This window comes from Pieris rapae, chromosome 4 (genome assembly GCF_905147795.1).
Source record: "Pieris rapae chromosome 4, ilPieRapa1.1, whole genome shotgun sequence".
In the NCBI taxonomy this organism is placed as follows: Eukaryota; Metazoa; Arthropoda; class Insecta; order Lepidoptera; family Pieridae; genus Pieris; species Pieris rapae.
This window is the reverse complement of record NC_059512.1, coordinates 10,098,219-10,112,852: the sequence shown is the minus strand read 5'-3', so window position 1 is coordinate 10,112,852 and position 14,634 is coordinate 10,098,219. Positions and strand designations below refer to the sequence as shown.

Sequence of the window (14,634 nt, the reverse complement as noted above, 5' to 3'; positions counted from 1 at the left end):
TCTGGCCATAAGCAGGAATGTGATGGTGCCCATTAGACTCTTGTTGTTTACGAATTGTTATCAAACATTCGAAGTGGAATGTTGGAGTCGGAGTTGGGAATAGAATATAAAACGAATTGTGGCACATGCGCACATGCGCAGTGCGCACGGGTATTCTTTGTTCAATTTTAAAGCGATCAGTGAAAGAAGTAAATTATAGTGAATCAAGTACATCGTTTTGGGGGCATCAATTGAGGGCGTATAAATGCCCTGAATTTTATATACAAATAAATTAATTTTATATCAAGTAAGTATATAATTTAAAGGAAATATTTTCTTTTCTATCAAATAAGGTGTAAAAATACGAATTTTATATATACAAATTTTTTATACTAAATAAATGAGAATGTATTATCCACTTTCGTTTACCAAATTATTATTGGTAACTAGCGATAATTAGAAAGTTTAATTTCATAAAAAGGTTATTTAATAAATTATTTATATACATTAAACACGCAACCAGATTGCATTTACTTTAATAAAAAATAACAAGCACTTTCTTATAAAAATTAATATGAAGAAAATTATAATACATTTTCTTGCTATACAAGTATTGGGAAATTATTAAGATAAAGAGAGAAAAGGGGTTCATTTTTATATATAGATTATTATTTCCTTTATTTCTAAAAAAATATGTATTTACATTGTATATTCGTGTATGCTTGGCGACTCATTACAAGGAGTCCCCTCGTGAATTTTGTGCTGCGATATTGCGGGCTATGATTATGATGAATTTACAGGGGTTCAGTCAGCATCTACAGCAGCACTGCATCTACAGTCCTCAAGTTATTTTTTCAGAAGTATGAGATTGTCCTCCTTGTAACATGTGTGTTGTTTGAGAGCAAAAATAAATTACAGAAAATAAACTGTACGCTACAGCGAACTTGAACTTCATAATTATAACTGCAATTTAATGTTTAATTGCACGCAGACAAATAAGTTTTCAAATCTATATGTACATTTACAATCAGTGGAATTAATTATATTTGTTGTAATAGTTTAAAGCATGTGGCGTTTGAATTTCGGCTTTGTACCAATAATTTTCTATGAGCGCGATTATCACTTGTCTTGGTTGTCAGACACAGGAGACTAATCATCTAATATCTAAACAAATTTAAAAACTGCCACGGCCCAAAAATGTATCTACTGGAATTCCATTTTTACGGACTTGTTTAAACAATAATTTTTAGACTTACTAGTTATATTAATTTTATTACATTATGAATGAATAAAAATCATAATAAACTACTTAGTTCATTAACCCCAAGATATTAATCATGAAGGTGTTTGAAAAGTTGTCGACACCTTTGAACTCAGGTCAACGACCTTCTATCGATAAATTATAATTTAATATTATTTTATGGCCTAATTCAAAGAAAACATAAAGTTTCAAAGTATTTATTTTACTTTAGTCAATAGTTAGTATTTTTTAACTGCACAAAACAAATTTCCTCTTCGCAATATGTAATCGACCTCAAAGGACACGTATTGCAATTATGTTAAAGTTTTCATAAAAATTAAGTTCACGTTGAATGAAACAATGGCCTCCTATAAAATTCGTTCTAATCCACATTTAACCCGCTACCATTGTTAAACCAAGACGTTCGTCTGAAGTCAACATGTACAATTTCTATCAGTACCCGTAAAATTATAATAATAATATTAAGGGATATATGTATATCTATTGTGCACCTAGAAATGTACTAACTTTTATAAAGTCAACTCACCTGTCATGTTGGATCAAAGCAATAGAACTCGCAACCAGATCTTCAAACTGCTTCTCGCTGGTTGAGCTACCCTGCCTTTTGTGGTGATGGGGTGTGTTGTTCACTGATGCGGTGGGAGTCAGGGTCTTCTGAACTTCGGCGCTCTTCGAGAGGCTGTTCGATTTGCCAAACAGCTTCCAAGTACCACTGGGCGCTTCTTGATTTTTCGTAGGATTGCTCTTCCAAGGAAATACACCTCTGAAAGAGAGAAATTCTTGGTTATTTTTCTAGTGTTACAGTAAAATATCTAACTAGGCTCCCCGATTTGACCCCGTATTTTCATACTGCGCCGTAATTTAAGACCCATAAAAGCCAAACGAGGAGAAAATATGCTTTATATTATTTTAATAAAATCACAAAAAAAAACTCGTAAACTACTGGATTGCAAAAACAAATAATTACGCGTGCATACAACGCATACATCAACATGGTATACCAACTACGAAAAGCAGGATTTTTTTATACCTATAACGATAGTTTTAGAGTTCATTCGGAAAATACAAATCATTACTTTGACTTTCTTTCTATTTCTATTTCATTTAACGTTCGTCGAACGGTGATGCAAAACCTCGTGAGGAAACCGACTTGCCTAAGACGAACAAAAGTGAACAGCGTGTGATAGGCACAGATGATCACCTTCTTGTCTATTATATTAACAACTGATTCAGAAATCTGGTCCCAAAAAGGTGAAAGCGCCAAATTGTTTTATCGATCGACTCGGTTTAACAAAATGAAAAAAAAATATTCCGTTTAAATGAATCAAGCAACACAAGAAACAATAATACAACACACAGCTTGTAATAATCCACAGATTTACAAAAAGAATAGAAGAATATATAGTGTGTCTAACGTGTAATATACTTGAACATATTTCGTTTCAAAATAATTGTACTTACCAAGGTAAAAGTAAAAGTACGTAATTACAGAAAGTGGCTTTCAATGTGAAAGCTTCATACATATTTTATAATTGTACTAATTTAGGAATATATCCATAGCTATTTAATTTACATGATGGAAATTTTGTATTATTAAAATAGACAAAAATCTTGAAATTAGAGATGTATCTCTAATATCTCTGTTATTGTAGCTATAACTATAATAACGTTAGTTAAGATTTCTTTGTTAATTATCATTATATTATTAGTTTTTTTTGTACCAGTTGGCAATTAGTATTTCATAGGTATTCATTTACTAGATAAAACGTTATACATGAAAAATTACATAATTAGGAGTTTGTATATTCAGTTAATTAATAGCGTTAATATGACGCGACATATATAATATCGAGAATATTAAGAATTGTAAGTATATAACTTTTGACTTAGGATACTTAATAAAATACCGTACCAATTCTTAAAAGCCGGCAACGCACTTGCGATCCATCTGGCAATGCAAAACACTCCTCCCCGTTTGACCCTGTTATTTAAAAAAATACAAAGTAGGCAGCTGTTTGTCATAAACGCTGACTAAACATCTGTTAGGTGATAATACTCAATCAATATACTATAAAGCACGTGTACGCATCCGGAAACTGGTTAGATAAAACACGACTTAACTAATAGTAATTAAAATGTTTACGTCTTGATGGAGTGCAGCTGTACTAATAACTTTGAAAATTTCACACAATCGAATGTTTCATAAGTATTATTGTCTCTAGAAATTAACTACCTGTTCAATTATTATGAAGAGAAAAGATTTAGATTGAGAGTTTTTAACGACGGCTTTTTCTCTCAGCCTACACCTGTCTGTCCGCTGTCTTCTTTGCCGATGAGGTGGGATGTCTATCGATTCATATTTAATGACGTGGAATAAGTGATACATATCTGTATCTTTATTATATACATATAATTATTTTATAAATATGTCAATATTGTCGGAGGCAGCATCAGAGAGCAAGTAGCAACATCTTTTATAACGGAGAGTCGTGCAACAGATTCGTTCTAGCCCTACACATAAAAATATTCAACCGTATCTACACTAGATATTAGCTTTTATCAGCTTTAATTCCGGAATCAAAATCTAATTTCATTTCCAAGCTTAATGACTTTTCCAACATAAAAATTAGTATTATATACAACACACTTTTTACGACGTTGTAGTGAGGTCGTTACTCGTACCAAGCGCTGGCCGGCACCGCTGCGCGCGCGCATGACTTTTTGTTACGTAGATTAGCTTTTGAATTAATGCTTATGCAAGGTTTATGTGAAGTTTGCTCCCTTTGTGTATTGTTCTTGTTAGGAATTTAACGTCAGTAATGAATACAAGTTGATCAACGTCAGTAATCTACGTAAAATTACTGATTAAATTATTAATGGATATATTTTTTTTAAAACAGGGGGCAAACGGGCAGGAGGTTTTCTGATGTTAACTGATACCACCCAGAGACACTAACATTGTCAGAGGACTCACGAGTGCGTTTCCGACCCTTTAACAATTAGTGTTCTCTTGGAGGACCCTAAGTAGAATTGGTTCGGCATTACTTCAGTGGGTAGCTGGTTCTACATAGCGGTTGAAAACGCTCAGTTGTGTTTCTCGCTAAAACTCGAGAATGGCTGGACAAATTTGGCTAATTATGAACCTGAATATTTGTGGAAGTTTAGGGAAGGTTTAAACCGAAAACATAAATATATAATACTTAAAGAAAAGTTTTAAAACGACAACTGAAATAACTAATAAAAATAGTTGCTTTGTTGTCATAATATATTTACAGATAGCTACAGAAATTAGTGTTACATAGCTCATTTCTTCGCTTTAAAATTGTATTAAGTTTTGACAAAAATGTATGTAGGTCATACGAAGTTCTCCGGGCCTAGTGCGATATAAAATTACATAAAAGTTTCTGCCACTGCTAAAAGATTAAATCAGAAAGTTTGCCTTTGAATTCCTCTGGGGAATTGGACGAGATAACAATGTATTTTATGAATGAGAATCGCTCGTTACGTCTCAAAATGGCTACGATAAGAAAACTTAAATGGGTTAGACTGTAAAATTGTACGACTTGAAATTAACCTACATTTTGGTTCACACTTTGAAATTATCGCTAACCAGAAACATAACGCGATTTTAATCGACGATATTTTTTATGATATGTGGAGTAATCATTACATGGCCGATGTCTGAAAATAACCACTATTAATAATGTGTATGTACATATATATATATATAAGCTAATAAATGAAGAAAGCCATGGCTACTAAACATTGGAAAAACTATGCATTGAAGGGGTTCCAATCAAAGGAAAGTAGGATAATGAACAACAAGAAAAGAACAGAGCCTTACTTTTTTTAAATAACGCAGGCGCGCACTATCGATGTGGTACATGACTTGAAGACTGTGGGGTTGGATCTACACTCAAAGCTGTTCATCAGAGGGGTAGCGAGACTCTACCTACCAAACACCTCAGCCCTTTAGATGTGTCCTTGTGTTCGCCAAGGCATTCTTCCCAAGGCTTATATCCACTATAGAGCTCAAGACCTGCGGTTCCGAGCCACTCGAGACCCATCCTTAACCACCGGCCAATCTCTAAATGACTTCCGTCGCTTATTAGACATCAGTATATCCTAGATTACACGTTCAAGGTCAAAATTACGCTTAGAGTTCAGTTTCTGGAGCAAAGCCAAACCTATAAGGTTTACGAATACAACTGGCATATTATCAAAACATTAAATCTATTATTAACACCAAAGTGGCCCAGAGAAATACCTCTTTTGTACGATGATGAGATTTATAAATCAAAAGGTTATCATTCGCACAATCGTGTAAAAACAGAGCTAATAAGCCAATTTAACTCAAGTCTAAACTTCATGACGTGAATGTATTTAAAATAATTACAAAATTAATTACAAGAAACGAGACTATTCGAATTATTACAAGAATTTGCATGACGTTTGATCGCATGATCGTAACAAAATCCTTCGTTTTCTTATTCAAAATTAGTTTGAAATGAAATAGCATGCCACAGGTCATGACCAGAGATGCAGCATGATTAACTGTTTGATTTGACTTTTAGCCTGGCAATGAACAACTTAATAACAAAAACAATTAGACAAATATTATTTTTATTCATTTTAGATAGAAACCAAACAGAATGATTAAATAAAACTTAAACTTCAGTTCAAGAGCGCTCTATAATTAACTATAACGTTAATGAAGACCTCTTAACAATAAAAATAAAATTCTCACGCATCTACAATAAAAACCATTATCATCACATTCCGTAGTTACATGATCATAATCACTAACCGGAAAATAGACACCCACAATGACTGACTACGATACAGTAATTAAAGATACATCCTTTATAATAGGTCAGTTGAGCAAGTACAAGTGGAATTACTCAATGAAGCGAGAGAAGATATGATTCAGATATACATAGAAATATTAAGGCTATTTAAAATATTTCATATTTAACATATATATTAGGGATATATCGATACGCCAGATGCGGTATATTCTCATATTTAAATATCGTCGATACCGATACATAATATCGATATAAGTTTTTATTAAAAATTTAAACAGACACAAACTTTGAATAAGATTTAAGGTTTAGCTACTTAAGTTAATAATTAAACTATAATAAAATAAATAACTGTTAATAATTAAAATTAAAAATTAAATAGATAATTGTGTTTAAAAACACAGAGCATTCTCATATTATGGGTTAAAAGTCGATGACGCAAGTCTGTCTGTATGACAGTTGAGTAGAATCTCTTATATGTAACAGAACTCATTTAAAAGCCATATAATATGGATATCAAAACATATTTAATGCTTTGGAATTATCAAATGTAGGGAAGTATGTTCAAAATAGAGATAGATAGCCGGTTTTTTTCTCTTAAAGAGTTTTGTATAAAATTATAAGTGTAAATAACAGTTTTTTTAAGGAATAAACGAGGTTTATTATAATTAATGATTAAGTAGACGTAACCTTCTGGAAACGTTATCACTATGTTACCTATCGTTGTACGCTAATAAAATTTATTGAAATATATAAATAATCTGAATACACTAGAACATCGTCTATAGGTACTGTGAGGAGAAATTCTAAAACATAATGAAATTTATTAATTCGTAAAACACATCTATCAGTGCATCGTTTCGTAAGTTCTTTTGTCTTTATTCATAACAGCATAAATAAAAACTATCAAGACACGAAAGAGTTTCTTAGTCCAAAGAGTAACATAGTTTTTATGAATTAGAAGGAAGAAATATGTAATGAGATATATAAACAATTTAAATAAATGTTTAATATATTGTGGAAAATAACATGTACTGACGCACAAATATGTGACAATGAGAACAGCTGTTAACACATGTCCAAAGGCTGTGTACATAAAAATAATTTATATTTGTAATAATATAAAATAAGTCAGTGGCACTACATTGTTTTTAGGTCTTGTACATGATCATTTGTCAAACTAATAGGCAAGTAGGTGATCAGCCTCCTGTGCCTGACACACGCCGTCAACTCTTTGGGTCTAAGGCAGGCCCTAAAACGGAATCCTCACGATGTTTCCCTTCACCGTTCGAGCGAAAGTTAAATGCTTAATAGAAAGAAAGTCTATTGGTGCACTTCTCTGCATATCTAATCTTCGACCTCCGGACTAGACCAACATATTAAGGATTTATAATTATTTATATATGTATACGTAACACTAAAAATGTTTAGAACTTGCCAGAAGCATTGCTAATGAAAACTTTTTATTAATTTCAATTTTAGAACTCCGGCATTTCCTTTCGACGATCGGCCAACTAAGCTAAAGGAAGAAGTCAAGGAAAAAAAATTGCCTCATTCTTTGATCGGAAAGGCTATTTCGTGACAGTTGTGCCATTTCGTGAAGATGGAACGACAGTTACTGCAGTCTGGTATGTCAATCGTTGTTTGCAAGTCTTGGAAAAAATTCGACAGCAGCGCCCTCGAAGCAGGACCCTCCTTCACCACGACAATGCTTCAAGCGTACTCCGCAAAACGGTCTATAGAATATTTGACTATGGCAGATGTCGAGATAATAGAGAGTCATCCGCCATACAGTCCTGACCTGGCACCCTGCGACTTTCATTTATTCTCAAAAACTAAAGATAAAAGGAGTGGTATTCGCTTTAATAGTCCTGAAGATGCGGCGAAAGCGTACGAAAATGCCATAAAAGAGGACCGAAAACCCCTAAGGAAAAATGGGCTCACTGCTTTTCTCAGTAGTTCCATCGAATGCGACGATGTGTAGAAAAACAATAAAAGCATTGGCAACTTTCCACATAAAGTTGTTTTTCATTTTCTAAACATTTTCAGTGTTACCGAGATATTTACCTGATATATTTCGGTGCAAATTTGTCTTGAGCACTATAAGTATCAACAATATTCTCTACAATGAACCTTCTAAGATAGTAAACATACCGATGACGTCATATCGTTGACCTCGACGTGTATAGTTTGAGGTCACTATCTTGGCTATAATAATATAGTATCTCTATTTCTTTATGGTTCATACAGCGGTCTTGATATGCTTTAATTGTTAATGTAATATGTTCTATGTAATAACTTCCGTATTTAATCACACAGGAGAGAAACGCAGAAGTATTTAAAGTTACAAATTAATAGCCTGCATGCGTATATTACAAGTGTCGCCTCTCGAGTGACTAGTGAAACAAACGTATGCCTAAAATTATGTTTAAAGACATTTATTCTCATAATATACAATAGTCACTTACATGAGAACTTATATGGTAAAGAATTGAAATAAATTACCGAAGTAGAACTTGGGTCATGGGTGGACTTTCACTTCCGTAGATAACTGGGATCACTCAAGAGATGGTTTTTTAGTATTAATTTAAATATTGCTAGGCTGTCTGCACTTTTTTTTTAATTTGCGTCACATGAGACTCGCTAAATAGTGTAACGCGGAACTAGTAAAATTTACACTGTTGTATTTGTATAATCCATTGAATTTATAGCTTTATTGTGTATGTTGTGTGTTTAATATTATTTAGTTTTTATGTTTTATTTTTTTGGTTAAGAATAATTTTATTTCTCATAAGAATTGCAAACATACTTCACTTATTGAGAAACAATATAAACTAAGATTATTAGAGCACACAGATGTAGGTACGTATAAAAAATTACAAAGAAAAACAGCAACAAAAATGTAGGTAGACTTAATAAACTCGATCGGTCAAACAAACAGAAACATAGATGTTCGGATTGTAATATTTTATTTTCTCATTATATTCGTATTGGGATAGTCTGTTTGGATAATGTGTATATTTTTGTAGATAATATTTTAAAAAAATCGCTAGTAATAGCTCTGTAATACAATTATTTTTTGCCTCCATAATACTTGCCGTGATTGAATAAAAACGAAATAAGGCAAAATTTGGAGGTGACTTTGTGTTTTTTATACCTAGTATGTATATATTTATATTGTATTGTGTTTTTAATTGGAACCATTGAAATCATAGTGAAGGATCAATACATATTTATTGTTATTATTAAGCATTAGATAAAATTAAATCTACGATGAGTGGTTTTGGTTAGTGCCCTGTTCAGAGAGGTTCAGGAGCCAGGACTGACAAGAAAATAATAATAAAAATTTATTTATTTTTCTCCCTTAAAAATTAACAATAACAATTAATAATACAGTGACGGTATTATTATATAGTATTATATATATAGATATCTATGTTATTTGTTAGATTAATTCTAATTTATCGTTGTTGTTGTTTCATTTATTTTTTTCTGTTCTGTAACTGTTACAGCAAAGAGATTATGGGTTTGTTTCACAATGTCCGGATAAGTTCCAAATAAGCTATTTATTACTTATTGATAGGATAAACAGTATTTTTACGTTTCACGACTGTCAGATAGCGCTATTCGTCATGAAACGCAATGTGTCTTGAACTTTTATTTTGCGAATAATTTATGTGTTGCATAGCTATTTGGTACTTTATCCATACATTGTAAAACAGACCCTGATTATGTACATGTTTCTGTGGAATATAAGACACAGAAATAAAGCTTTTACAAATTAAATCCTATTAAACTTTAATGTGTTAATACATAAAAAACAATATATTGTATATGTTGAACCAAACCGAACCCCTCATAAAATTGACAACAAAGCCAGCACATTCCTTGCCCATAACAATACACTTTGTATTCACGGCCTGTCCTTCGTAATCCTCATTCCGTATTATGATCGACATATGTGACTAAACCTATCGTACACAATATTACAAAAGCAATTCATTATTGGCATGCAATTCGCTGTACACACATTTTGATTTGTATTCATTTCTGCCTTGAATGTGTCCTATATAAATGGTTGAACCGGGAGCGGCTTGAAAACAGTGTTGTTATTTTTCATTTATATGACCTCTACATAGTAGTCGTTCGCCGAGATACTAGGGAAAAGGGGAGTGTCCAATCTCCCCTTCTCCCTTAAAAGCGGACTTTATTTTCTTAAAAAGCTTGGCGTCTCCCGCCGGCCTCGGGCAACAAGTAATTCGGAAATATCATGAGCCTGCTAGCTGGCAAAACACGCTTTACCTTTTGTTTATCTTCAGTGTTGCTATTTGAATGTATTTCAAATGTTATGTCATCTATTCCTGTTATTAATGGTGTTTTTCAATAAATTCCTTTCAGATCGATTTATGAATTTTTAAAAGTTGAACAGTATCAAATTTAATGCAAGAACACTCTCATCTATTTGCTTAAATAATATTTGCATAATAAATGTATGTAAACCTGTACAACAAGAAAGCATGTCATTAGTCATTGCATTCCTTTGTTAGTAATTAAAAGGAAGATGTGGAATCTTATATTAAGTCATCATCAATCCGCTGACAGACTGTATTAATATTATTAAAATATTATTTAATACACAATTAAAACAATATTTTAAAACCTGACTCAAAGCAATAGAATTATATAGATAGATAGCCCCAATTTGCTGTCTTTAATTTCTTTACGAATCCCTCCCCCGTACGCAACAAGATTGTTCCATGTGCCTCGTACGAACACGAATCATCTGCGTAATTCGCCGATGTTTCATGTTTTAGCTAATTAGAATACAATATATGAAGATGTAGAAATTTTTCACGTTACCAAACAGAGTGTGAAAAAATATTAAGCACTTTGACTTTAGTTAACAATTGCTCCTAAAAATATCCTAAATTGTAGTTTTAGTCTTTAATTCCAGTTTTATTTATCTTACTCCAATTGTAACTTAGGCTTTGTATATTGTCTGTTATGTTTTATATGTGTAGTAGGAATACTTATAAATAAAATTATTTTAATATTCACTTAAAACGTCAAAGTACGCTTACGCAGAACAGCGCCATGGTTATCGAGCTTGACGCGGGGACTGTGAAGCGGGTCTACACTCAAAACCCTCTACTCTTCAGAGGGGTATCGATACCCTACCCACTTAAATCGCCTCAGCTCTTCACACGCCCTTAAGATGGCCCCTCGAATTCCAAGGCATTCTACCAAATACCCACTAACCATCTCGGTCCTACAGCATGTGCAAAGAGGCGCGACTGAATTACCTAATGGAATGCCAAATAAAAGAATATTGCGTGATCGATGAACTTCGATTCGTGTTTACCTCATTAACATACGAATTATGATATGTTATGAACAAGTTCTGAACGTAATAAAGATCCCCGCAAGGTTTTAGTTAAATACCGACGGTATTTTCATCACAATCAAAATCTACCATACGGTATTTTCGTTGGTTCTCACATAGACACAATAATAACTACACAACGTTCCTTACAGCTAAAAATTTGTATAGTAGAATTCTAAATGTTCATTGTTTATATTTTGTATTAATAAGCTTTCTATTGTATTAAGTAACTGTAATAATAGAAAATAAAGAAAGAAATTAAAGTACTGTAAAAAGCATTTACGACGACGTCGTTTAGAACATAACGATTTATTGGGCAAAATAAAGGGGGACCATTTGATTCTGGCCTCGGATTCAGCCGGAAGGCTGAATTATGTGATACTTAATAACAACGTCATTTGATATTACGACTATGGGCTTTTCAGACCAAATATGAGAAGTACCTTCGATGGCTTTAAAACAGATTTTGACTGTAATTAAAGGAATATAAGCAGTTAGAACAATTTAACCCATATTTAATAAGAATTTCATCAAATCAAATCAGTGATACCGCCCCCATGGAGTCACATTTCCAACAGGCTCGCAAGATCGTTGCCGGCCTTTCAAGAATGTCGAAAACATTTTGAAGCTGATCTAATTATTCAAGGACAGCAATAACACATCAGACCAGGACTTGATCCTGGTATTATTTATAGAAGCAAAATATTTTAATTGGGTATTGAAAGGTTAAGTTCGTGATTGTCGAGATGAGTGTGGATAACGAACCATGACGGACGGTATAACAGAGAATACGTTCTTTAGTAATAAGTTATTTTATATGTTTAACTCAAAACCCCATACCCAATATACAATGTAAACACGTGTCAGAGACAATTCCATATCTCTGTTTGACTGTTAGGTGATGAATATTTTGCTTTCCAAATTTACGGGGAATTCAGGATGTCGTGAGGGATTTTTAGGTTATTTATTTAGAGGGTAGTTTATTCATATGAAACCTAGTATCCAACAAACAAACGAAACAAAGCGTGAAGATAACTGAAACGAAATTAAAAAGATCAAAGATTTAAATTTTATACTATATTATAAGTACCTACCTGAATATATTATTGATGCATATTTTATCAAACCGAGTGTACAACAAAAAGCTTTGGTGTTTTTAATCGATATTTAAAGTTGGGTTTTGGGGCAACATATTGCATTTTTTTAATAGAACAAGGGGTAACAAGAACAACACGGTAAGACGCTTACCTAATGTTAACCGACACCACCGCCGTCCATGAACTCTCAATGCTCTAGCTCGCGAGTGCATTGCCGGCCTTTTAAGAATTGGTAAAACATGACTGCATCGAACCCAAGACTTCCACATACGGCGACAACAACATAATCTAATCAGATAGGTCTGCCTTAAATAAAAGTATTATTTTTCCAGCGTTGGTACTTTATTTCTCTCTGGTGATATCGAGTTTAAAAGATTAATATTGTATTCAAATATTACAAAGTATGAAGTTACTGTAACCAATATTTAAAGAATACCTTGCAAATTCGCGACATAATACCTGTTTATATGTCGGCAATTTGAAAGCTGATTTTAGCAAATATCAGTTTACATTCACACATCAATAGCTGTAATGCTCTACTAATCCTTTATATACATATATTGTTATTTCATTACACAATATGGCCGCCTAAATATAACAAATACACTATGGAGTAGTGCATAGACTATGAATGGAAATGACTAAACAAGAAGCCACTTAAATGTTAATTAATTAATGCTATTAGATGGTAGTAGAAAGTAGTTGGTGGTCGAACTCAAATGCAAAACTCAAACTCAATAACCATATTTCAGTTTTCTTTAAATTTTTAAAAGTTTTTGTGTAATGTAACTTACTTATGTTTTCTGTTTCATATATATGTTATTTATCTAGGTAATTTGTTTTGACGTTGTATGTTATGTAAGTTTTGTTTAATAAATAAATAAATAAACATTGTACACTATTAATTCATATGCTATACTGACTATATGATTTATGTACCTATAGTAAGTTATCAGCCAACTCCGTCTTCCATTTCCTAATTTACGTAGTCAGTTCTTCTACAATTCAATAATGAGGGCGATTTAATCTAAATCTGTCAATTTCTTCATCTGACACGAGTGGCAGTATCTCGGCAATTTTAGCGCAATTCTTGACATTCACTTGTGCAACGCTTGCCTAACCACCTGCCCTGGTACCATACGGCGACATCGCGGCACCGCGCCGTGAGAAACTTTGAACATCTTTATGTTTACTACAGGTTATACAGAAGAATTATTTACAGCATGAAATATTGTTTATGGTATAAACAAACATTATCTGTGATTATTTACAATGCCTTTGTTTTCTTTTGCTTTACAGGCAATTTGAATTAAGAATTTTTTATTTTAGTGCACCAAGGCGATCGAACGTTTGTAGAGATTTTGAAAAACGGTTGGCTACTTAGGTGTATTAGCAGAGAACTCATCGGTGGCTTCTTACATTTCTCCGAGAATCGTTAAAAGACAGTATGATATTATACTGTCTTTTGTAGCAAATTAAATACACTTGTTCATACACTATTTGTACTAAAAATAGATCTCTCCCGCCCGGCCTCTTTACTAAATTGAAAGCAAACAACTATGAAAAGTTTGCAGCGCTTTTGTTATATATAGAAAAGTGTTTTAAAACAGAGATTTTTTAGCCATAATTATTTAACATGAACACCACATTTTCTTTTCAGTTTAGAGCTTATAAAAATGTTCATACAGTAGTAATATTAATATTTTATATAGATTCAGTAATTCGTAAGTTTCCTACAAACACATATATGATATTACAGATAATATGTGTTACAAAGAAATAGTACCACAATAGTGTTATGAAAGAGAAGAATGTGTTTCCTTGAATGTGTGAAGGGGATCCTCATACTTAATTTTATAAAATAAATTCTCACCTACGAAATGTAGTTATTGTACAAAATATAAAATATAACATTTATATAATTTATAAAGGCTTTTATATCACAGAAATACGACGTATTAGAACTAATTCAAATCAACAAAATTAGTAGTACACTTTACGCACTTCGATTCGTATATCTTTTTAAATGGTGGTTTGGGGCGAACAAGCTATAATGATATAAACCGCCTATGAAGACCCATGTTACTGGGTACTTTGTATTCCGCATAT

General features: G+C 32.6%; 1 protein-coding gene across 1 annotated transcript in view; it reads right to left on the bottom strand.

Moving 5' to 3' along the window:
* Positions 1–14,634, bottom strand: part of LOC123690726 (TBC1 domain family member 14-like) — a 34,902-nt gene that overhangs the window by 10,378 nt on the left and 9,890 nt on the right. Inside the window, exon 2 of the mRNA XM_045634800.1 lies at positions 1,767–2,003. Coding sequence (XP_045490756.1) covers positions 1,767–2,003 — 237 coding nt within the window. The remainder of the gene's footprint in view (positions 1–1,766; positions 2,004–14,634) is intronic.